This window comes from Mobula hypostoma, chromosome 17, assembly GCF_963921235.1.
Source record: "Mobula hypostoma chromosome 17, sMobHyp1.1, whole genome shotgun sequence".
Lineage (NCBI taxonomy): Eukaryota > Metazoa > Chordata > Chondrichthyes > Myliobatiformes > Myliobatidae > Mobula > Mobula hypostoma.
In genome coordinates, this window is record NC_086113.1 from 14569445 (window position 1) to 14596963 (window position 27519).

The window sequence follows — 27519 nt, forward strand, 5'->3', positions numbered from 1 at the left end:
CTTTATAGCAGAGTGAAAATGACTGAAGAAATTAAAGTACAATACATCATATGACAATATCCACAATAAATCACTAATTAGTGTTTATGCAACCCTGTATTTACCAGCTGTGATTCAGAAGAAAGCCAATCCTTTCCAATACAGACATGATAGTACTCTGAGATACACTTTAACACTAAACTGCACTATCAGATGACAAGTTTGAAAGTGAAACTCCCAGTATCAAGCAAAGGAAAGGGATGCCCTTGTTCCCCTTGGTGATCTTGCCAGCATCTCTAATATTTAACTCTTAACATCACTAAAGTTACTTGGTCATGAGCTTGTCATGCACAAAACTGCTGCTTTATAACAGAGACCATGCTTCATAATACAAGGACTTTATTGATGTTGAGAAAATGTTGGGATGTTCTGAGGTAGTCAGTAATGAAAAATATTTTATAAATACAGGGCACTTCTGTAACCTTGGTATTAAATAAGCTATGTTAAAACATGTTACAAAACCATTTGCTATCATAGATTTTTTATTGCATACCTGGTTGGGAGATAGAGACCTGTACTGAAACTTCCAAAAATCTGAACCTGTAGAAGAGACATGCATGCATCAGTTTAAAATTACTTTTCATTCCCTGCACTAAATTACTACAAAGTTTTTCATTATAATTTTGCCTTGTTTTTATAGAATGTACAATGCCCAAATTGTTTGATTTTTGACTAGTTATTTTAAAAGGGAACATTAATCATTTTGTCAAAACAATGTTGTAGGTACTAAACATATAAACTTTTTGAAATTAGCATACATTGTTATATTGATCAGAAACTACAATTAACTTCAGTTTAATTTCTTAAAGTAGTGCAGCTCTCCAAATGATTATAACTGATAAAGCAGGGGGTAACTTATGTCAATAAATAAATTTGCATTCTCCTGAAAAATGCTCACCAATGAAAACAAGCTTAAACTTAAACAATGAAGCAATGAAGAAAGCAGTCAAGTTAGTAAGCCACAGAGAAAACAACCAGCACATAGCGATCAATGGTGTATCATAATATCCTTCTTCAAGTACTAAAAACTTGACTGCATGAACAGTAAGGTAAGCAAAATTAAGGTTCTGCCCTATAAGACAGTCTTGTCAATTAAAAATTGTGACTGTGTTCCAATTTTAATTGCTGTTTTAAATAGTAATAATTTACAAGTTTAACATTTTGAAATAATAATTAAATAATTTAACCATTTAAAAATTGCTTTTGACAGTTTTGCCTACAGATTATGCCAATTTTTTGTGACTTATCTGCCCGCCAAAATAGATTTCCAACACATTTGCAGATGGGGCTTATTCTGCCACCCGAGCCCAACAATAAGAGGCTTTGAAAAGGAAGACAAGTGTGAACAGCAATGAATCGGTGGTGAGCTATCAGTTTGTCAGTGACCAAAAAAATCTGGACCAAATTCATTTTGTTGACAATTGTAATTTATACATTTAGGGAAAAAAATGTCAGTGTATTGGTGTTAACCACCAATATCTACTATTTTCTAAAAATGACAGCCCTTGAGACATGAATTTACAAACAAAAAATGTTTTTCAATTTTACATTCCTCAAAATCCCTAGAAAATTATTTTGTTTAAAGATACAGCATTTTCTCCTGAGTTTATTGCCTGGGATCATTTGGATAAGCTACAAGTCAAGAAATCAATCTAAAGTATTCGCAATGCAATGTTTTCAGCAATCTCAATACAAAAATATCAAACAGCAATTTATTTTGATGCCTTAACTATACTCAAGTCAGTCTTTACATATTCACGCATCTCTGCGCACATAGGTATTTAAGCCAAGTACACCAAAAATGCTGGTTAGATTCAATAGATATCTTTTTTCCTATTCAAGACCAGATTTCTATTTGTCAATAAGGATACAATTTTAAATAAAATCTCTTATAAACTTGGAACCCCTCTCAATGTAATTAAGGAAAACGTTAATAAATTCAGCGGACAAGTAGTGCCGTATACGGTAATACTCACATCAGCTGTAGGCCAGAGCTCCTTGATAACAGATTCTATTCGTTTTACTACTTCTTTACGCATGGCTTCCTCTTCGGGGCGTGGTGACATGAAATTGTAGAAGTCTAAGACTTCTTCATGAAGTCTAAAAATGAAGCAAATTTAACTTAGCATTCCATAAAGAAATTCCACATCCAACCTGTGTAGTACCTTTCCTTTCAACTTTACAAAGCTTTTCATTACATTATAAATAACTTTCTCCACACTAAGCAAAATTTCAGTATAAGTCCCTAACTTATAACTTAGGGAGTTATAAGTTTGTATCAACCAGGCTGAAAAATTCCAACCGTTTACAAAACTTTCGGGAACATCATATTTTTATCACTTGAATGGTAATTTGCCACACAAATTGCGCACTTCTGTCACAGCAGTATTGCAGCAAGTAGATTAGCATTTTCTAAGCTGGTTAACAACCACAAACTAAGTCCTCTGTCTAGCATGCTGAGAGGTTTGACAACTTCAAATAGTAAAATTTTTATTTGTTATCTGCTCATGATGAAACAGCCTCAATAACTCTCACCATTTCCACTTTCAACTTTAGTGCTACAACAATTTTTTTAAAAAACACACTGCTGATTTACCAACATCCTCCCCCCCCCCCACCCCTCCACCCCTGGCCTGGTTTATTATATATCTGTTAGACAATTTTTGTTCATTTTAGTTTGTATTGCTAGAGTGTTTCCTTCCTCTGGGCCATCAACTTGTATAATTTCCAAGCAATGTAGATGAAATTCTAGTGCAATCCTTGTTGATGTTATGTAAATTAATGCAACAATGCAACATCTTTCAAATCCCTTTATTCTTTTAAACAAAACAGTGTCTAAAACAAACCCCATCTAACGTCACTGTTCACTTTCTCACCTAACCTCGTACACATGGAGGGTGAACCAGGTGAAGAAATTATCAAAAATGTAAAGCTACAAAAAACTAAGTAACATTCACTCTTACTGGCATCCAAACATGACGAGGATGACAGCAGAGCAGAGATAGCCAAAGTTTCTGAGAATAGAGCACAAGGTGCAGGATAGATATGCCCCACAGAGGAAAAAGTTCCCAAATGGCAGGGATAGGCAACCATGGCTGACAAGGGAAGTTAAGGATTGCATAAAAGCAAAGGAAAGGACATGTAAAGTGCAAAAGTGAGTGGGAAAGTTGGACGATTTGGGAAGCTTTTAAAATCCAACAAAGGCAACTAAAAAAATACAAGGGAAAATATTAAATAGGAGGGAAAACTAGCCAATAATATAAAGCAGGATACCAAAAGTTTTTTCAGTTATATAAAGAATAAAATGGAGGTGAGAGTTGATATTGAACAACTGGAAATGATGCTGGTGAGGTAGTAATAGGGGACAAAGAAATGGCAGATGAACTTAATGGCTACTTTTCATCTATTCTTCACTGTGGAAGAGACTGGCAGTGTGCCAGAGGTCCATGAGTGTCAGGAAGCAAGAGTGAGTGCCATTGCTATTACAAAGGAAAAAGTGCTAGGCAAACTGAAAGGTCTTAAGGTGGATAAGTCACCTGATCCAAATGGACTACATCCCAGAGTCCTGAGAGAGGTTGCTGAAGAGAGAACAGATACATTGATCATGATCTTTCAGGAATCACCTGATTCTGGCATGGCCCCGGAGGACTGGAAGATTGCAAATGTCACTGCACTCTTTAAGGAAGGAAGGAAAGCAAAAGAAAGGAAATTATAGGCCACAGTTTTTGTCTTAAGTTTTCTTCTTTAATTAATTGCAAGTAGTCAAGGTTTTTGCTTCTTTAGTTTTTTAAGTTTTACTTTTACATGACATACTACTGGGTTATGGTCACTATTACAGTCTACACCTGGATATGTTTTGCATTGAGTCACTGAGTTTCTACATCTTTGGTTTATAGTAATAAAGTCAACTTAAACTTAAGACAAAAATTTACAATTGAAGTAAGGAATAGACTTCAAAGTCTAGAAATAGAATCTATTGGAAGATGATAGCAATCATGTAGAAATGAAGTTTAACTCTCTAAAGGATGCTTTGGTAGAATCAGCAAAGTCAGTGATTCCTAAAAAAGAAAAAAGCACAAAGAATAAATGGGATCCTAAAAAAAGGTTACATCAACAAATCAAGAATGTCACTGGCAAAAAGCTTCAGGTGGATGTTTGAAAGCAAAGGATGGTACCATTATCATGGGAAAAGATGAGATTATGAACAGCTGAACTGAGTATATTCAGGAGTTGTCTGAAGACAATCGAGGCGAAAAACCAGAAATTAAGAAAAAGATTGAAGGTCCAAGTATTTTAAAATCTGAAGTTCGTAATGCAATAAATAAGATGAAGAAAGGAAAGGCAGCAGGTCCTGATGAATTAGTAATAGAACAAATTATCACCCTTGAAGATTATGGAATTGAAAAACTTTCTGATTTAATCAATGACATTTCTGAGATTGGAATAATACCAGAAGATTCTTTTTTTTTTAAAAAATCAGTATTTCTCACTCTTCCTAGGAAACCTGGAGCAATAGAATGTGAATTACATAGGACCATAAGTTTAAAGAGTCATATCACCAAGATACTTCTAAGAATTTTGATGACAAGAGCCAAAAGTAAGATACAAGCTGAAAAAAGTAAAGAACAATGTGGTTTTGTGAAAGACAAAGGTACAAGAAATGCAATGTTGATGTTAAGGATACTATCAGAACGAGCAATTCAAGTGCAAAAAAATTTGTTTGTTTTATCGACTACACAAAAGCATTTGATAAAGTGAAGCACAATAAGTTACTTGAAATGTTACAAGAAACTCTAGATCTAGTTTCGAAAGACCTCTGCCTAATCAGAAATCTGTACTGGGAACAAACTGCTGCTGTAAGAATAGATGGAGAAGTGAGTCAGTTTACGAAAATCAATAGAGGCATTAGACAAGGGTGTGTTTTCTCCCCTGATTTATTTAATGTGTACAGTGAAACAATATTACAAAAAATAAGACATCTTGGAAATCAAAGTTGATGAAAACATCAATAATTTCAGATATGTGGATGACTCTTAATTGCAAGCACAGAGGAAGAACTACAATACTTAATTGATATACTTGTTGAAGAAAGTGCAAAAATGGGTCTATCAATTGCAAAAAGACAATGTATGGTGATATCCAAATAGAAGGAGAATCCTATCTGCAGGCTGAGAATAAACAGGGAAGACATAAAACAAGTACAGAACTTTTGCTACTTAGGAAGCTGGGTGACATCAGATGGCAGGTGTCACATGGACATCAAAAGAAGAATAGGGATGGCAAAAGACACCTTTACTAGAATGAAAAGTATACTGACCAACACTAAACTAGGCATGACAACCCGCCTCAGAGTACTGAAATGTTACGTTTATCCAGTTATGTTATATGGCTCAGAATGCTGGACAATGAATTGAAGCAGCAGAGATGTGGTTTTTGAGGAGGATGTAAAGAATATCATGGATGAAACAAATATCTAACGAGGATGTCATGAACAGAGCAAACACAAAAAGAGAAATAATGTACGAGATCATGAAAAGGCAACGTAACTTCATTGGACATGTGATTAGGAAAGAGGAGTTAGAATGCATGGTAATTATGGGAAAGATTGAAGGAAAGAAAGTAAGAGGAAGGCAAAAACAATTATGATGGAGACAGCAGCCAGAGAACTGGAAATGAATACCAATGAATTGATCCAGTTGACCCGAAACAGGAGTGTGTGGAACATGGCAGTCAAAGCTCAAACTGGGCACTGCACCTGATGATGCCTAACAGATCTGTTAGAGTTCTTCAAGGAAGTAAAAAGTAGGGCGGACAAAGGAGAGGCAGTTGGTGTCATTTACTTGAATTTTCAGAAGGTATTTGCCACAGGAGGCTGCTTAACAACATAAAATCCTATGGCGTTACAGGAAAGATACTGCCATGGAAAGAGGAATGGCTGACAGGCAGGAGGCAGCAAGTGGAATAAAAGGGGCCTTTTCTGGTTGGCTGCCAGTGACTAATAGCATTCCTCAGGGGGTCAATATGGGACTGCTACTTTTCACACTGTTTGTCAATGATTTGGATAATGGAATTGATGACTTTGTGGCAAAAAGTTTGTAGATGATACAAAGATAGGTGGAGGCATAGGTAGTGCTGAGGAAGCAAATGATTGCAGCAGGACTAAGACAAAGGGTAAAAAAATGGCAGATAATATAGTGTTGGAAAATGTATGATAATGCATTTTGGTAAAAGGAACAATAGTGCAGACCATTATCTAAATGGGGAGAATGTCCAAACATCAGAGGTGCAGAGGGACTTAGGAGTCCTCATGCACCAGCAGGTTAATTTACAGGGTGAGTCTCTGGTAAAGAAGGCAAATGCACTGTTGGCATTTATTTCAGGGGGAATAGAATATAAAAGCAGGGAGATATTGCTGAGCCATTATAAGACATTAGTCAAGTCACATTTGGAGTACTGTCAACAGCTTTAGGCCCCGTATCTCAGAAAGGATGTATTGTCATTGGACAGAGTCCAGAGGAGGTTCACAAGAATGACTCCAGGAATGAAGGGGTTAACATATAAGCAGCATTTGACAGCTTTAGGCCTGTACTCACTGGAATTTAGAAGAATGTGTGGAGATCACATTGAAACCTACTGAACATTGAAAGGACTAGATAATGTGGATGTGGACAGGATGTCTCCTATGGTTGGGGTATCCAGAACTAGAGGGCACAGCCTCAAAACTGAGAGCAACCTTTTAGAACAGAGGTAAGGAGGAAATTTTTTTAGCCAGCGAGCAGTGAATCTGTGGAATGCTTTGCCATAGACTGCGGTGGAGGCCAAATCCATGAGTACATTTAAGGCAAAGGTTGATCATTTTCTGATTGGTCAGGGCATCAAAAAAATATGGTGAGAAGGCAGGTGTATGGGGTTGAGTGGGATCTGGGATCAGCCATGATGGAATGGCCTAATCCGGCTCCTATGTCTTATGGTCTTAAATCTTAAGGGTTAAAATGTCAGAATCAGAATAAGGTTTTGCTTAAAAAAAGTTAAAAGGCAGCAATTTTTAAATCAAGCATCAATTGCTTAGAGCATAAACTTCAGTATGAATACTACTATAAAAGCCGAATGGCAAGGTACAATTACTCAACTGGAACAATTTAAGGATTTTATCTGAAACATGTACATTCAAGCACATTTTCCTAGGGGAAGAAATTGCAAGTAAAACATGCCTCAACTGTGAAACTCAAACACATTTTCCTTACTTTATCTTAACAGCTCGTACAGAAATTCCAATTACATCTCGAAAGGCAATTTATCAAGTTATAGCAATCCTACATCTATGTTATACCTGATTAACATGCAATGTAGTTGTAATTAGAATAGATACATGGCTGTTAAAACTCATCCCATTCTTGGAATGAATCATCATCAGAAAACATCAAGTGTTTCTCTCCCCACAGGTACAGTTTGACCCAAGTATTTTCAACATTTTATTCTTGGAAATCTGAAAACACACTTATTAGTGTGAGGAAATAGTATATATTGAAAGGCACCAAATTCCACCTAGTGTGATTAAAATTATTCAAGGAATATAGGTTTCACAAACTGAACTGGCATTTAATTGCCCAATCCTAGACACTTGTTGAAAAAAGTGGCAAGATGCTTTCTTCAAACTTTAGTCCTTCATGCATGGGTTTGCCCACGATGCTCTTAGGATGAGAGAGTCAATATTTTGACCCAGAGATGTAAGACTGGTGATACATTTCCAAAACAATATGGAAGCCAGGTATTTCCGCTGAAGAATATTGATAAGCGATGAAGTAACAAGTCAAGAAAATTCATGCCGATGGAAGATTGAGATTTTCATAAATAGTGGGAAAACTATTCTTTGCTCTATAATCACACTTCAATTTAGACGCCACTGTATTTGTACACACATTCAAAAAAAAAATCACATACAGCCCTCAAAATAACTCATTGTTTAATGTACTGAGAGCCAAGATAACCAAGATAGACTTGCCAGATGGCTACTTTCTAGGTTTTATATTGATCCTGGCAGAGGCTTTCCCCCAGATTTGAAAAGGCTACTGTCCTTCTCATGCTGTCCCCATTTTACAATGGACTATAGCCAATTGGAAACACTTCAGAGTCACAAGTCGCCAAAACAATGGTTAATTCAGGAACACACTTTCAACATTACATCTCAGATTGGTTGGGGTTCATAATCCTTTTCTTGTGCACTCAAACATTTCTTGATACCATGTACAATGAATTCTACTGGCCTCAGGGTTCTTGCTCCAGCACTTCGAAATAAAAAATGGTTGCATATTGAGCCAGGTCTCTGGCAGGGCCGGCTAGATTTCTGATCACTGAGAATGAGGTTGAGTTATGGGAGGTAATATGTTCATATATCTCTACTCAATGAGTTCTTCAATTATTCATCACTATTCATGGTTGGATGTGGCAGAATTGCAAAAGCTTAATTTTTTGTGAAATTCTGTATTACTTCACTATCTGAATTTGTTGTAAACTTGTAAACTTAGATCTATAATTTCACCATTTGATCTCATTTTAGATACATCTGTGAGTTCCCTGCAATGCTTTCTCTATACTCGTTGAATGAAGATTGATTCCTCAGGTTTTTGATATGAATAAGTTGTACACCATGTGAGTATATATGCATAGTGTACAACTTATTCCCTTACTCAAATTCATTCCCTTGTACACTTTGCCTAAAATATCAGTCTAAATTAATTGTGAAGTTTTAAAAAGTCAAATTTTAATTACACATTCAAAAATTTTCACCTGTTCATTCACTTTTCAGTGTAATTGATCCTTTATTACCACACAGCCACAATACTTAACCTGTTATTTAAATTTTTAAACAAGCACATACTCCATCCCTATTCCTTCCTCACCAACTACTCTAATGGCATTCGGATGTTTAAATCTTACTCATTCTTCTGTGAACACAAAAAATGCTTTATTATTGCTACATGTATCAAATCTCAATGGCTCTCCACACGGCTTTAGACCACCTGGACAACATAAACACCTACGTCAGGATGCTGTTCATTGACTATAGCTCAGCATTTAATACCATCATTGCCACAATCCTGATTGAGAAGTTGCAGAACCTGGGCCTCTGTACCTCCCCCTGCAATTGGATCTTCGACTTCCTAACCAGAAGACCACAGTCCATGCAGATTGGTGATAACATATCCTCCTCGCTGACGATCAACACTGGTGCACCTCAGGGATGTGTGCTTAGTCCACTGTTCTACTCTTTATATACATGACAGAGTGGCTAGGCATAGCTCAAGTACCATCTATAAATTTGCTGGCGATACAACCATTGTTGGTAGAATCTCAGGTGATGAGAGGGCGTGCAGGAGTGAGATATGCCAACTGGTGGAGTGGTGCCACAGCAACAAACTGGCACTCAATGTCAGTAAGACGAAAGAGCTGATTGTGGACTTCGGGAAGGGTAAGACGAAGGAACATGTATCAAACCTCAGAGGGATCAGATGTGGAGAGAGAGAGAGAGAGCAGCTTCAAGTTCCTGGGTGTCAAGATCTGAGGATCTAACCTGGTCCCAACATATCAATGTAGTTATAAAGAAGGCAAGACAGCGACTATACTTCATTAGGAGTTTGAAGTGATTTGGCATGTCAACAAATACACTCAAAAATTTCTTAAGTTGTACCGTAGACAGCCTTCTGACAGGTTGCATCACTGTCTGGTATGGAGGGGCTACTGTACAGGACCGAAAGAAGCTGCAGAAGGTTGTAAATCTAGTCAGCTCCATCTTGAGCACTAGCCTACAAAGTACCCAGGACATCTTTAGGGACCGGTGTCTCAGAAAGGCAGCGTGCATTATTAAGGGCCTCTAGCACTCAGGGCATGCCTTCTTCTCACTGTTACCATCAGATAGGAGGTACAGAAGCCTGAAGGCATACACTCTGCGATTCTGCAACAGCTTCTTCCCCTCTGCCATCCGATTCCTAAACGGACATTGAACCTTTGGACACTTTCACTTTTTAAAAAAAAACAGTATTTCTGTTTTTGCACAATTAAAAAATCTATTCAATATATATAATTGATTTACTTGTTTATTTATTATGATTAGGTTTTATTTTATTATTAATTTTTTTTCTCTCTGCTAGATTATGTATTGCATTGAACTGCTGCTGCTGCTAAGTTAACAAATTTCATGTCACATGCCAGTGATAATAAACCCGATTCTGATTCTTGTCTTGCATACAGGTCCATGCAGACCATTTCATTTCAACAGTGCATTCAGATAGTGCAAGGTAAAATAATGGAGTGCAGATAAAATGTGTTACAGTTACAGAGAAAGTTACAGAGAAAATAAGGTACAAGCCATAACAAGGTAGACGGCAAAGTCAAGAGTCCATCCTATTGTACCATTCAATAGTCTTTTCACAGTCAGATAGAAAATGTCCTGGCACTTTCAGGCTTCTCTATCTTCAGCCCGATGAATGTCTGGGATGAGTGGGGTCTCTGATTATGATAGCTGCTTTAGTAAGACAGCAAGAAATGTAGACAGAGTCCATGGAAGGGAGGTTGGTTTCTGTGATGGGTTAAGCTGCATCCGTAATTCTGCAGTTTCTTATAAGGCAGAGCTTTAGTCAATAAACAATAGTTCAATGTTGATGCCTTTACTGTTTAAATGCTTCACAAATGAGTATAAGGCCAGAAAAATGGTATCTGCTGTAGACCTGTTTTGGTGGTAGCCGAATTACTGGATCAAGGTTCTCTGGAAGGCTTAAGTTAATGTGTCATGACCATCCTCTCAATGCACTTCATGAGGGTGGATGTCAGCCGTGTATTAAACTACCATATTTAATTCTTTGAAATATTCTGTCCTCTTGATCCCTGTTCTATTACAGATATTTCACTCAATATTACCTCAGTAGTTCATTTCTTTTTTTAAAAAAGCAGTTCCTTCCTATTTTTAAAATCTTTTGTTTTGATTACTGGTCTATACAACTTTATGTGACTATACCTCATGTGAGTCTGAACCACCATTACTAAATTTACCTTAAAATAATGACAGCTGCTATTGAGCTAAGTTTTCTCCCAATTCCTGCTGTATAACAATATGGACAACACTCAAAATATTGTTCACATATGGCTAGATTTGTCTGATTACAAAAAAAAACTTGAGCTGACATAAGACCCCTTTTTACAGATTATTTTGTAACTTTTTGGTTAACATTCAAAATTCTTAAGCTGAAAAGAGCACATGAACGCACAATCACATTAAGGCCCTGTATAATTATAACAAGACAAATGTATTTCATTTACTGAAAATCTCTACCAATAAAGGTCAACATACCATGTGTCTTAACTTTTGGCTGTAGCTGCATATTTTCTTTTTGTAACTAATAGAGAAGGATACTCAAATCCTGATGTTTATCAACATTTAAATAATTATCTGCCTTTATTTATTCTTTCATGCTTATCCATATTATTTCACATATACTCTATATTTGTTATTCAAGTAACACGATTAAATTGCTTAAAGGAGGGCCCAAACCTTTTAACTTTAGATTTGTTTGTTCAAAATATATATAATGACCAATCACATACAATCAATCACGCTTCCACTTGGAGAACAGTTGCTTTATGATATCACAGAAATTTAGAGAAGAACGATATGGTCACTTGCCACTTCTTATGGAAGCTTTCCAATCCAATTTACAGCAGTCAAGCTATATTCAACTTTTTTGTTCGGTAATTGAGAGGGTTGATGGCAGCAGCTCATGTGGCTAGAAATTTTCTTAAGGGATTTGATAAAGTACCATGTCACTGATTTACCAGCAATACTCATGGATAGGGGCAAGGCTGCCCTGAGACAAAAGGAATATTATCCAGCATCTGCAGAATCTTGTGTTTAGAACATTAACTGTTGTCTTTCATACTAAACAGATAAGAACACAGTCATGTCCTAAAAGGGCCACTTGTCAAAAGAAAATTAGCCTAAGCAGAACCATGCAGAAAAATAACATCTCATTTTATAAGCCAAAGGAAAGAACTAGCTCAAGTTGTGTGATCAGTTTTCAATGCAATATTGTGAAAAACATGAATATCTTAGTAAATGCATAGGTCCTCCAATTACAAGAGGGTTCTACTCCTGCACACTGTTCATAACGTGGACAATTTGCTGGACAGAAATGAGGCTGTCAGTCAAGTTCCCAAGTAGAAGATGCCTGCAGCACTACAGGAGCTGGCAATTCTATCCCACTAGCCTTGCAAATGCTCACTGTACACAAATTGTAGATTCAGAACCTGGAGAGATTTTATAAAATTACTAAAATAACAATTAGGAATGGTAGCCCTCAGTTATACTGGGGGCGGGGAGAAGACAGAGAAGGAGGAGGAGGAGAGCTGAACTATAAGAACTTAGGGTTACCCACTTTTGCAACCAAAAATTGATAGGGATATTCCAAATTGTGGAATTTTGAAATGAGTACTTTAAACGAACTGCTATAATCTTCAATGCACTAGACAAAAAAAAGGCAAAAGCAATTCAAGAGCAACTCTCAAGAGTAACCTTAGTAAATACTTGGAGAGGAAAAGATTACCAGATTAATTTTGTGCACTGTGATCAATTATCCCTGGTTCTCTAATCCTTAAGACTACTTTGACGCTTAGTGTTAGAGATAGACTGAGATCGACTGTTAAGGTACAAAAGTTTTTAAAAAATGCTATAAATTGACCAATATAACATGACACAATTTAAAAGCTTTGATTACTTAGATAATTCTCTCTCTCAAAATGGACATAGAGCAATATTTAGGTCAGCATGGTTGCATTTCTAACTGTGGGAGATCTAATGTGTGGGATCATCTAAACCAGTACACTGCATGAAACACCTTTTTGCAGCACTGAAGATATTCAATCTTTACAATTTAAAAAAAATGCTGTCCCTCCAAAAAAATTAAAGATTCAAATTAAATATGGCAAATACAGCTAAAATCCAGAGAACTTTTTGTATATTAAGAATCACATTTTTACAAAAATGACTAGAAGGCCAAAGCTTCGTGTACATCTTAAGTAGGCTAAACCAAGTATACAATATAGTTTACTGCTCTACTCTCTCTACACCCACGACTATGAGACTAAGTGTTTGAGCTGAGCCATCTATAAATTTGCAGACAACACATTGATTGTTGGCAGAATTTCAGATGGTGGCTAGGCGGCGTACAGGAGCAAGACAGATCTGCTGGTTGAGTGGTGTTGCAACAACCTTCAACTCAGCGTCAGTAAGACCAAAGAATCGATCGTGGACTTCAGAAAGCGGAAGTCAAGGGAACACATCAGTCTTCATTGAGAGATCGGCTATGGAAAAAAGGAGCAGTTTCAAGTTCCTCGGTGTCAACATCCCTGAAGATCTATCCTGTCACCAACATATTGAGGCAATTACAAAGTCACAACAGTGGCTATATTACATCAGGAGTTTGAAGAGAAATAGTATGTCACCAAAAACACTCGCATATTTCTACAGATGTACTGTGGAGAGCATTCTAACTAGTTGCATCACTGTCTGGTACGGAAGCGTCACTCTACAAGATTGGAAAAAGCTGCAGAAACTTGTAAATTCAGCCAGCCCATCATGGGCACTAGCCTCCCCAGCATCCAAGTAACCTGCAAAAGGCAATGCCTCAAAAGAGCGGCATCATTAAGGAGCACCATCACCCCAGATATGCCCTCTTCTCATTGCCCCCATCAGGGCACAGGATCATGAAGACAACGTTTCAGGAACAGCTTCTTCCCTCCACCATTGGATTTTTGAATGGACAATGAACCCAGGAACACTACCTCACTACTTTTCGGGGGGTTTTTTGCACTTGTCAATTAATGTTTATATAGACTTACTATAATTCATAGTTTTTAAATTATGTATTGCAATGTACTGCTGTCAGAAAACAACAAATTTCACAACATATGCCAGCGATAAATTAGATTCTGATTCAGTTATAACCACTCACTGTATTAAAGTTATTCCTCTCTGTGCCTTGTGGCGCATCAGGCAGCAACCTTGCCGTTTCTTTAGCATTTGTCTGTTTTTCCTACGAAGACAAGTTGCTAACTCGATGCTCAACCCAGCACAGACTGAACGCATGCAGGGAGTCAGCCGGATTTGAACCCAGGACCACTCACCCGAAGCCCGGTGCTGATGCCACTACACCACCAAATGGTCAAGTATTACTTTTCTTCTATTTTCCTGAATTGAAGAACATAGTTCAACTATATAAGCCCTTCAACTCACCAAGTCTACACCAATCATGATGCCAAACTAAGCTAATTCCATCTGCTTTCATGTGGTCTGTCTATTCCTTACCTGTTCATGTATCTGCTTCTACCATCTCCCCTGGCAGACTGTTGCCAGTTTAAAAACAACTTGCCTTGCAAATCCCCTTTGAATCTTAAACCTGTGCCTGGGAAAAAGACCAGCTATCATCTTTATCTCCACCTCTCAATTTCAGATGCAGTTGCAAGAAAAAATTTGTGAATCCTTTGCAATTACCTGGCTTTCTGCATTACTCAAAATGTGGTCGGATCCTCATCTAATACACAATAATAGATTAACACAATCTGCCTAAACTAATAACACAAACAATTGTACTTCTCAATACTGAGTAAACCATTTGAACAATCAGTCTAGGTTCAAAAAAAGTATGTAAACCTCTCGACAATGCTTCTACAAAAGCTACTTGGAGTCAGGTTTTCCAATCAATGAGATGAGATTGGAGGTGTGGGTTGTAGAGGTGCCCACAGTAAGAGAAACTGTCTACAAATGGAGGAAATTCAGTACTGTTGCTACTCTTTCTTGGAATGAGCGGCCTGCAAAGATCACATCAAGAGCACAATGCGCATTGCTGAAGGAGGTGAAAAAGAACCCAAAAGACCTGCAGAAATCTCTGGAACTTGCTGACGTCTCTTTCTTATAGTGTACACATGAACAAACACTGAAGAATGGTGTTCATGGAAGGATGCCATGGAGGAAACCACTGCTCTCCAAAAAAAACAACAACAACACATGGCTGCATGTCTCAAGTTTGCAAAAGTTGAATTTTCTGGCAGAAATGCACACCGCTATGTTTGGAGGAAAAAGGGTAATACACACTAACACCAAAATCTCATCCCAACTGTGGAGCACGGTGGAAGGAGCATCATAATTTGGGGCTGCTTTACTACCTCAGGGCTAGACAACTTGCAAATGTTTAAGGAACAATGAACTCAAAATTGTATCAAGATATTTTACAGGAGAACGTCAAGGTAGCAGTCTGTCACCTGAAGCTTAATAGAAGTTGGATGATGCAACAAGACAAACATCTGAAACACAAGAGTAAATCAACAACAGAAAGTTTAAAAAAGAGAATGTGTTTTGGAATGGCCTAGTCAGAGTCCAGACGTTAACCCAATTGAGATGCTAAGGCATGACCTGTAGAGGGCTGTTCATGCAAGGTATCCCAGAAATACTGATGAACAGGATCAGTCTAAAATTTCTCCTCACCATTTGCAAGTCTGATCAGCAGCTACAGGAAACATTTGGTAGAGGTTATTGCTGAAGTAGGTTCTACTAGTTATTAAATACAAGGCGCACATACTTTTTCCAGCCTGGACTGTGAACGATTAAACAATGTATTCCATAAAGACATGAAAAGTACAATTGCTTGTGTTTTATTAGCTTAGGCAGATTGTGTTTGTCTATTATTGTGACTTAGATGAAGATCAGACCACATTTTATGAGCAATTAATGCAGAAAACCAGGTAATTGCAAAGGACTCACAATCTTTTTCTTGCAGCTGTATACATCTACCAGGCCAACCCTCAGCCTCTGACACACCACAGAAAACAATCCAAGTTTGTCCTACCTCTCCTTATTCATAATGCTTTCCTATCCAGACTGCACCCTAGTCAATTCAATCTCTCTGAAGTGAGATCCACTTTAAATGAAAGGTACACACATAAGAGTTGCTGGTGAACGCAGCAGGCCAGGCAGCATCTCTAGGAAGAGGTACAGTCGACGTTTCGGGCCGAGACCCTTCGTCAGGACTAACTGAAAGAAGAGTTAGTAAGAGATTATATGAAAGGTAGTTGGAACCAAAGGAGGGAAAAAACCTTTTTCCAACTGCAGAACTGAAGAATTAATATTGGTTACCACAGACATACAAGAACAGGCCACAGTGCCCCTCATCTTTTGTCCCCCAGTTTATTCAAGGTTCAATAAAGTATATCATTTAGCTTTCAGATTTATCACACGTACATCGAAACATAGTGAAATGTGTTGTTTGCAAAAACGAACAACACCCAAGGATGCACTGGGACCAGCCCACAAGTACTGCCACACATTCCGGAGCCAACACAGCATGCCCACCATCCATGCTCAGCAGAACACAGAACATACCAAGTGACAGAGAAACAACAGCAAAACAAGCTCCGTTCCTCCCTCCCACCCACCCATGCACACAAACGTAATCCTTTTACCCAGGCCACCAACCTCGAGCAGAGTATTTGCAGACATTGAGCCTTCAACTTCCCAATCGGATGCTCAGGAGATTTAAAGAATCTGGGCTCTGGTCTGACTTCTAGACTTCCAACTGATCTTCGGGTCTCGAACCGGATCTTGGATCAACCTTTAAGCCTTGATCTTTGGCATCGACCAGGACTCACTGTCAATGACGAATGAGAACCTAAACTCCAAGTCTTGATCTCTGCATTCACCAATGACAGGACTAACACCAAGCCACCAGTCCCATGAATTCACGCACCTGGAGGGTGGTCACCATTGTTCATGCCTCCTGCCTGCACGAAACTCCAATCCCAGAGCACGCCAACACCTCCTGATTCGACATTTGACCACAAGCACATCGCAGGCCTTCGAATGCAGAGTGGAGGCTTAGACACCGGCTTGTCCTCTAATTGCTCCTGGTCCCTAAACACTAACCTGACCCTTAAATCCCCCATCTGCCCCCCAAAAGCATCTCTACAAACCTTTTTTAAAAAAATCTACAAAAGACCACCAAATCTGAACTGTGACCTCAATGGAGACCACAGCTCTGTCTGTACTGTCTTGACTAGGTTTTCAACAAGCTGGTCTCAGCCCTTTAAAGTCTAACCAGCACCAGACTTCAAGAAATAGCTCAACTCAAATATATTTAGCAACTACCACAGATGCCTCAATCACCTCTGTGCTTCTCCACATTGATTTCTCTTTCAAAAAAAACAATGAAGCCTGAAATTATAGAGCATACTCAAGCTTGAATCTTCCCTGCCCAAGAGCTTGGTAGTGTCTACACTTGTCAATTATGAATAGGGAAAGAGGGAGGTGACTAAGTCTGACTATAATTGAGTTCTCTCTAAACTACACTGTTCTCTTTCTACACAGCTTGGAGATCACAAGCACTCCTGCCCATGAAATGATGCTCTCATCAAAATAGCGACTTTCCGCATAAACAAGATAATGTGTTCATTACCACATTAACTGGAACAAATCAAAGATAGATCATGCATTCTGGTGAACCAACACATTCTTGCTTTCATTAAATGTGAAATGCTGATTTTCCACTAGATGTGACTAAATGGCTGGAAGCACTGTACGAGAGGTCAATACCCACAAACTGAAACTAGCCCAACAAGCAATCAAATCGACTAGACTCTAAAATATGACAAACTGAAGAGCCAACTGCCAGCCTATCAATAAGAAAACAATAGAAAGGAGCTAACAATAGTTATCACCAATTATCTGCTCACTACTGCTTTGGGTACTGCTCCAAAACCATTTGGCTTCTGATCTTTCAGCCTCGTTTTTAAAACAAAATGTCCATTTTCATCACATTTTGCCCCAGAAATTTCTTTGCTGCTTTTCAACCACTGCTAAAACAATGTTGTGCATCAGCATAACATTTTGTTAAAAATCCATAAAAGGCTACAACGTTCTAATGTGAGTTTCACAGTGCAATATTGTCAGCTGCCACAACAGTTTCAGTAAGTTTTTTGTTGATCTACTGCTGGCACATGGCCTTGCAGCTATTACTACGGAAGACATTCCTTAAAGGACTACAAACATAATTCAAGGAACACATTACTAGCCAGAGGAAATGTTCCTGCTTAAAGAATGTTATAATGATGAGAATGGTAGAGTGCTCATAGGGGCTCAACAGGATCTGAACAGGCTAAAGGAAAACATAACATGCAGGAGGAAGTTTCTTTGGACAGAGAAATTGAAGAGTCCTCAAGGGCAGGAATCAGACATTCTTGATACAGAAAAATGCTACACAAAAGCACTATGAGTACCTACAGAGTACCTCTACTCATTGGGCTCTCAAGTATACAACTTGGATAAACAAATGCCACACATTGGCAATATTAACAGCCTGGAATGATTTGAGATATTATGAAAGTAAGAATAGCCCATCTTACAAAGCAAAGTAGTTCAGGTACATACAAAGCTGAATTTTAAAATCACGGGTCAGCAAGGATCACAGAGAAGCACAAGTTGTATAATATTTTAAAAACTATTGCTCTTTATTCCAAATACAGACAGTGAAAGAGCATCCAGTTTTCTTGGGCAGAAAACTCCAAAGGATCACTAGTACTCTGGGTAAAGCAATTTCTTATCATCTGTCCAGAACTGCCATTTCCTTACTTTAAGAGACCCCAGCCAAGGCAAACACTTTTACCATACCAAACTCCACAGAAATTATGTTTCAATAAAATCTGAATATTCCACTTTGTCTGCTCAAGTGCATTTTGCCTAATTGCCTAACTGCACCTGCACATTTTACGAACTGTGTACAGGCATATTCAGGTCCTTTTGAACAACATTTTGAACGTCATTTAAAAATCACTTCCATTTTCGACCAAAATGGGTGATTTCACATTCAGCCATTATATCATCACTTAGCCTGTTCCTATCTCCACAACACCTCAGCACATCCTTTTTGTAATCCACTGCCACCCAAGTATATTGCATTTTATCCCCTCATCCACAACAGTTATGTAGATCACAAATAGCTGCTAACATAACATGGATAAAAATACGATCACCAAAAATGTGTTTTTATAAGACCTGGTCTTCCCCTATTTTTTTTTTAATCCCACCATCCATCCTTCCCGCCATCTTTTTTTTAGAAATAAATCACCTTCATTCTTCTTTTCCAGTTCTGAAGAGAACCTGACCCGAAATACGAATGGTTTCATTTTCCATAGGTGGTATTCCCAGCATCATCTTGGTTTCAGATTTAGCATTCTGACCTGCATTTGTTTTACATGTTCCTGTTTTCTCTCCCTCTCTAGTCCAGATTGTCCTGCAAGTACTGGAATCACCTCAGCAACCTAGCCTCCATCAGAAATATTCTGTGTTATACCTATTCCCTTATCTTCTTTGCAGCTTTGAGCTAACTTTTCTGACAGTTCTTAAGTTTGAACTTAGATTTAAACAGTTTCCCCTTCCATAGATGTTGCTAGACCACTAGTTATTCCCAATGTCTTGTTTATAAAATGTCTTTTACTTGCAGTGACAAAGATATACATTTTATTGACAGATACAAATGACCAACTTAACAAATCACTTGGACAGTTATACACTTAGCCACAATGACTCAACTGGATGGTGGAAGAGGAAATGTACAGAAGCAAAAATAAGGCAGGGGAAATAAATTAAAAGGTAAAATTCGATTGCCCACTCTGGTGATCATTATTTGCTTGGGAAGAGAACAAAGATTTTTTTTTAAGTTTTGCTCCTAAGATGATAAAAATTTGTCAGCAGAATACCGAAAAAAATAAAATCCACCTTAACACTTCAACTTCCCAAAGCACCTCATTATTCATTTATCAAAACAACAAAAAAAGGCATGGGATCAATTACTTTACTGTATTTTAGGGCTAGCAGATTGAGGAATAAAGTAAATATGGGAAAACTCAGGTCAACTTTACATAATAAATATAGTAGGTTCTTTCTCATGTAGCTGATTCTGAAGACATCTGACATTCAGGCACTCCCCTTTTAACTTCATATTCCTATGGACTAATCTGAAAGGCGAAGTGCTGAGTGACATCTTCAGCCATCACTGGACTCGACATGGAATTCAACTACAGAACCTCAACTTGCTGGGTAAATCTCTCTCTGATCCTATGCTCAGCAGGCCCAGTATTAAGAGACCCCATTCATTCGATCTTTCAATTGCAAATGAGGAGAAAGTTATATTCTCCCATTTGTTTTACGTTTCGTGTTTTAAATTAATGTTAATTACATTTAAGGCATCAAATGAATTATTCTTTAAAAGAATTTTGGTAGTTTAACCAAATGTCTTTGAATATGAAAAATATAAACAAAACATCCAAGCAATGAAAACATGAAAGATCTACATTCAGACATGTGTAATGTCCTGACAGCCTGAGACATTTCAGGGTCGGACACGGCTTTCATACGAGTGTACTCTTGTACTCTGCTGCCCAAATCTTGGGTGCAGATGGATAGAGCTGGTCAAGCTGAGACAAGTATGGATGAGCTAAGTTCAGCTCAACTCAATCCAATACCCTTCTGGTTTGAAAAGGAATCCTTAGCTTAAGTATTCTAGCTCAGCGGTCCCCTACCACCAGGCCGCAGACCGGTACCGGGCCGCAAAGCATGTGCTACTGGGCCGCAAGGAAACCTTTTCTCATTCCAGGTCACGCCCACTGTTGAGCCATTACGCACGCGAGGTCATTACCCGCGCGTCATCCATGTCAATGTGGGAAAAAGATCAACTCCCTGAGCTTGCAAGTGGTGGTGGGCTGCAAAGTATGTTTGATATAACATCTCTGCCAGCATTCCGGATCAAAGTCAAGGCTAAATATCCTGAGATAGCCATGAAAGCACTGAAAACGTTGCTTCCATTTCCAACATATCTCTGCAGTGAATGGAATGAAAACTAAATTGCAGAGTAGACTGGACATAAGGAACCCCCTTCGACTATCGCTGTCTCCCATCACCCTTCGATAGGACCGTCTCGTTGCAGGGAAACATGTCCAGGGCTCCCACTGATTCAGCGATATTGGTGTGTTGCAATGATTTTATATGCTCATAAGGGGAAAATATGTGCTGTGTTTAATATCCAACGTTACTTAAAATGTTATGATGCTATTGACTTATAAGTGACTTATATAACCATATAACAATTACAGCACAGAAACAGGCTATCTCTACCCTTCTAGTCCATGCCGAACGCTACTCTCACCTAGTCCCACCGACCTGCACTCAGCCCACAACCCTCCATTCCTTTCCTGTCCATAAACCTATCCAATTCTCCTCTAAATTATAATATCAAACCTGCCTGTACCACTTCTACTGGAAGTTCATTCAACACTTGCTTCAAGCTCCCCTGTCCTCCCCTGATAATTGACTTATCACTATATTCATGCGAGGAAAATATGTGCTGTGTGTTTAATATTAAATTCGCTAGATAAACCCTTTTAAAAACAAAATTGAGTGTATTAGCCACTTGTCACCTATATTCCGGTCGTGATTAACACCGCCCCCCACCCCCCGAACAGAATCGCCAAAAATGATTTGTAGAAAACAAAATCAGCACATACACGCATGCGCACACAGGTGCCTGCGCAAGGCTTCAAGGTCATGATAGTCTTTCTCGGGGTAAGCACAACGTATTTGACTGCTACTCTTGCCCGTTGGCAACCCTACACTCCGCCCCCTCCGGGGTCGGCCGGTCCGCAAGAGTATTGTCAATATTAAACCGGTCCGCAGTGCAAAAAAGGTTGGGAACCCCTGTTCTAGCTGATAAAATATTTCTACCCTAGTAGCTTCTGAATATATCTGCATAATTAGACACTTAAATTGAAGTTCTCTACTAACCCAAGATACAATGCTATCAACTAATCCAAGTTCAATTCTGTGTCAGTCTCAAATATTCAGTTCAACTCTACAACACTTTCAAGTGCGCCACTAATCTGATAGTAATGGACATCACTGATTCAGGGCCCCTCCTCAGAGCTTGTTATTCAATAAATAACATCCAACAGGAAGAGCTCACAATAGCAAGCTAACTAGTGGTCAATACCACCAGAGACAGCATTATTTTTTTTATAAAATGATTGTGGGACTCTTACCAATGTACTCAAAGTTTCAAGGCTTAGACAATGGAATTTGTGTACATATTCATATCAAGGTAACATATTTCAAGTGATATTTTATTTTTACAAGTGGTGAATTCTTAACATCAATTCAAAGGTGTAGTCTAGTTGATGCAATTAAATGAATACAGTTGAAGTCAGAAGTTTACATACACGTTAGCCAAATACATTTAATCTCAGTGTTTCACAATTCCTGACATTTAATCCTGGAAAACATTCACTGTCTTAGGTCAGTTAGGATCACGACTTTATTTTAAGAATGTGAAATGTCAGAATAATAGTAGAGAGAATGATTTATTTCAGTTTTGATTTCTTTCATCACTTTCCCAGTGGGTCAGAAGTTTACATACACTTTGTTAGTATTTGGTAGCATTGCCTTTAAATTGTTAAACTTGAGTCGAATGCTTTGGGTAGCCTTCCACAAGCTTCTCACAGTAAGTTACTGGAATTTTGTTCCATTCCTCCAGACAGAACTGGTGTAACTGAGTCAGGTTTGTAGGACTCCTTGCTCGCACACGCTTTTTCAGTTCCGCTCACAAATTTTCTATCAGATTGAGGTCAGAAAATGATGTCAAGTCTGGTTCATCCTTGGGAGCAATTTCCAAACGCCTGAAGGTACCACGTTCATCTGTACAAACAATAGTACGCAAGTATAAACACCATGGGACCACGCAGCCGTCATACCGCTCAGGAAGGAGATGCATTCTGTCTCCTCGGGATAAATGTACTTTGGCATGAAAAGTGCAAATGAATCCCAGAACAACAGCAAAGGACCTTGTGAAGATGCTGGAGGAAACAGGTAGACAAGTATCCATATCCACAATAAAACGAGTCCTCTATCGTCATAACCTGAAAGGCTGCTCAGCAAGGAAGAAGCCACTGCTCCAAAACTGCCATAAAAAAAAAAGCCAGACTACAGTTTGCAAGTGCACATGGGGACAAAAACCTTACTTTTTGGAGAAATGTCCTCTGGTCTGATGAAACAAAAATTGAACTGTTTGGCCATAATGACCATCGTTACGTTTGGAGGAAAAAGGGTAAGGCTTGCAAGCCGAAGAACACCATCCCAACCGTGAAGCATGGGGGTGGCAGCATCATGTTGTGGGGGTGCTTTGCTGCAGGAGGGACTGGTGCACTTCACAAAATAGATGGCATCATGAGGAAGGAAAATTATGTGGACATATTGAAGCAACATCTCAAGACATCAGCCAGGAAGTTAAAGCTCGGTCGCAAATGGGTCTTCCAAATGGACAATGAGACCCCAAGCATACCTCCAAAGTTGTGGCAAAATTGCTTAACGACAACAAAGTCAAGGTATTGGAGTGGCCATCACAAAGCCCTGACCTCAATCCAATAGAAAATTTGTGGGAAGAGCTGAAAAAGCGTATGCGAGCAAGGAGGCCTACAAACCTGACTCAGTTACACCAGTTCTGTCTGGAGGAATGGAACAAAATTCCAGCAACTTACTGTGAGAAGCTTGTGGAAGGCTACCTAAAACGTTTGACCCAAGTTAAACAATTTAAACGCAATGCTACCAAATACTAACAAAGTGTATGTAAACTTCTGACCCACTGGGAAAGTGATGAAAGAAATCAAAGCTGAAATAAATCATTCTCTCTACTATTATTCTGACATTTCACATTCTAAAAATAAAGTTGTGATCCTAATTGACCTAAGACAGGGAATGTTTTCTAGGATTAAATGTCAGGAATTGTGAAAAACTGAGATTAAATGTATTTGGCTAAGGTGTATGTAAACTTCTGACTTCAACTGTAGATCCTTGATTTTAAAATTATGCACCTGTGATTTAGCAGTTCAAACCTGTATTTGGCATGTATTTCTCAGAATTATGATTCAGATTTATTTACCACATGCACATCAAAATATACAGTGAAATGCTTTGCACCCAGTTTTAATCACTTCAGATCTTGTCACAGACTTGATAACTCTGCTTGCCCATTACTTTGAATTATTTCATCCATGCCTTGACTTGTTATAAAGTATTCAAAAAATAAAATCAAATCAAATGCACAACATAGTTGAATCGTGTTGCAACAAGGAGTGTTAAGACAACTAAAACAAACTAGGTTCTTTGTGGAACATTTTATGATCCAAGGCATTTTTAGGATAGGGGAATTGTTTTACTCCAAAGTAGTGATATCAGTATAAAAATTGCCAACCAGTAGTGTGATAAAACACTGTTCTAATGGTAGACTTGAGTTCAAACAAGGGAGCAGGGATGTTAGCCAATTTTTCAATATCCAAGATGCAAAATTAATAGATTCCCACAGCAGACATTCTCTCATTGATATGAATGGGATGGAAACATTTAATGGAACTAATTCAACTTCCCATTTATAGGTGGGTCTAATTTTGTCAACTACATGACAAAACTGCCCATTTGATACAAAGCGAAATTGAGATGTTAACATCTCCACCTTGCTAATAATCAACACTGGTGGACCTCAAAGATGTGTGCTCAGCTGACCGCTCTACTCTCTCTACACCCATGACTATGTGGCTAGACAAAGCTCAAATGTAATCTATAAATTTGCTGACAACACAACTATTGTTGGCAGAATTTCAGATGGTGATGAGATGGCATATAGGAGCAAGATAGATCAGCTGGTTGAATGGTGTCACAGCAACAACCTCACACTTAATGTCTGAAAGACCAAAGAGTTGTGGACTTCAGAAAGATTAAGACAAGGAAACACAAAAATACTTGCAAAATTCTACAGATGTATTGTGGAGAGCATTCTAACTAGCTGCATCATTGTCTAGTATGGGGGGGGGGGGGAGAGAGAGAAGAGGACTTCTACACAAGCCCCTTAAAGTTATGAACTCAGTCAGCTCCATCATGGGCACTAGCCTCTCCAGCATTCAGGACATTTTAAGAAGCAATGCCTCTAAAAGGCAGCGTCCATTATTAAGGACCCCCATCACCCAGGACGCAACTTCTCATTGCTACCATCAGAGAGGTGGTACAGGAACCTGAAGGCACACACTCAATTTAGGAATAGCTTCTTCCCCCTGCCATCACATTTCTGAATGGACATTGAAACCATAAACAGTACCTCTCTAATTTTGTCTTATTGTTTTTATGTATTGCAATACACTGCTGCTGCATAGCAACGAATTTCATAACATATGCCGGTGATATTAAACCTGATTCAGATCTTCAGAGACTTTGCAGCCTTTTTGTTTTCACTTGGAGAATTGTTTAACGTTGATCTCGACTCTGCTCCCACCCCACTTCCACCCGTCAGTATTAAAACTGTCAACTCCATGTACTTGGCCAAAAATAAAGACTCCAGCTGTCTCACTGCCTGATCTTGCCACCAAGCCCAACAGCAACATACCAGAGGATGAATCAAGATGCATTTGGCACACAACCCTTCCTTCACTTCACCTCTGTAGTGATGGATTCTAAGAGAAATAGTTAATTTTATTTCAAAGGGGATGCCAACCCTCTTCACTTATTTTATGCTATTTCCAGGTTTGCAATTACAAATTGCAACCTTCATAAAAGCCAGTTTTATAACATAGTTTCAGATATAATGGGCATCATAGTGGGTATAAAACTTCAGCAAATATTAGTTTTAATTATGACACAAATAGCTTCCAAGACTTTGAACTTAACACCCAGACACCCACATTATAGAGGGTGTACTGTTAGTTTGCTTTTCCTAATACAACAATTTTTCAAATCAGGATATTAAAGTCATTGATAATACCTGGAAGTGCCCTTGCAGACTGAGCACACTTCTGCCCTTGGTGACGGAGAGTCAGTCTATCCAGCCCACTCCTCAAAAAGGGGACGACTGACTCCCTGTGACCGAGGGCCGAAATGGGTTCCAGGCTACAAGTTTGCTCCAGGCACCAAAATTTTAAATTTTTATTTCAAGCCCAGTGATTGCATCAAATGAAGTTACCCAAATCCAAGGACTAAAATAATATTCAGGTTCTTTTCAGTTATAGCACTTGATAAATTACGCAGTCACCGGGACAGCATAACAAAACTGAATAGTCTGCATGACAGTACAGTTATGGAAATGCAGATCAATTTATAAGGATTCCACATTAAAAGAAAAGCAAACACACAGATTAGGGGACATTTTGGGATTGACTGAACAGCTATGCAAAATAAGAGTTTACAAAATACTTTGATATCCTGACGAAAGGCATAGTCAGACTGTAGTTAAACGCAAGAGATTCAGCAGATGCTGGAAATCCAGAATAACATCCAAAATGCTGGAGGAACTCAGGTCAGATAGCATCTTTAGAAAGAAATAAAGATTTGACACTTTGAGATGAGACACCATCAGGATTGATGAAAAGTCTTGGTCTGAAACTTCAACTATTTCATTCTTTCTATAGATCAGTGGTTCCCAAACTTTTCCCGGTTACCTTCCCCTTGAAGAAAGCATGGCGCCACCTCTATTTTCTTAGAAGTTTGAAAAGATTTGGCATATCATCTAAAACTTTGATAAACTTTAAAAGATGTACAGTGGAGAGAGTATACTGACTGGCTGCATCACGGATGGTATGGAAATACCAATGCCCATACAAATAGTGGATGTAGTCCAGTCCATCATGAGTAAATCCCCCACCTCACCACTGAGCACATCAAGCGGTATCATAGGAAAGAAGCATCCGTCACCAAGGACTCCCACCATCCAGGCTATGCTCTTGTCTCACTGCTGCAATCAGGGAGGTACAGAGGCCTCGGAATCCACACCACCGGGTTCGGAAACAGTTATTACCCCTCAACCATCAGGCTTTTGAACCAAAAGAGATACTTTCCTCAACTTCAGTCAACCCAACACTGAACTGTACCCATTTAACTTATGGACACCTTAAAGGATGCTTCATCTCATGTTCGATATTTATTGTTTATTTACTTCTTATAATTATTTTATAGTTGCAGTTTGTTATATTTTTCACATGGGTGGTTTACTCTCTTATATGTTTTTTTTCTACTGATTCTATAATGTTTTTGTTATGGTAAATGCCCACAGGAAAATGAATTTCAGGGTTGTATATGGGGACTTGTATACTCTGTTAATAAATTTACTTCAAACTTTTTGGCTCTCAGACCACATTCCCAGCACCCCCTCTCTTTCTGGATATTACACAAAACCTATAAAAAATTTTGATTTACGATGCACAGTGAGAAAATAGGAACTGCAAAGTCAAAGCAGTGATAAATAATTGCAAAAGTTATCCAAATCCATTTAAAGCTACAATTTATTTAACTACAGTAAAACAATTTTCATTAATTTTAGTGCATACATTAATAGGTCAACTATTCTCTACATTGTTACTTTT

The 27519-nt window shown here is 38.5% G+C and overlaps 1 protein-coding gene across 4 annotated transcripts in view; it reads right to left on the bottom strand.

The window, feature by feature from the left end:
• The window catches only part of tent4a (terminal nucleotidyltransferase 4A), an 83080-nt gene that overhangs the window by 37104 nt on the left and 18457 nt on the right, over positions 1-27519 (bottom strand). For all 4 annotated transcript variants that reach the window (XM_063069590.1, XM_063069589.1, XM_063069588.1 and 1 more), the window contains exons 2-3: positions 2016-2139; positions 533-579 (exon numbers count right to left, since the gene is read on the bottom strand). In XM_063069590.1, the coding sequence (XP_062925660.1) occupies positions 533-579; positions 2016-2139 (171 nt within the window). The remainder of the gene's footprint in view (positions 1-532; positions 580-2015; positions 2140-27519) is intronic.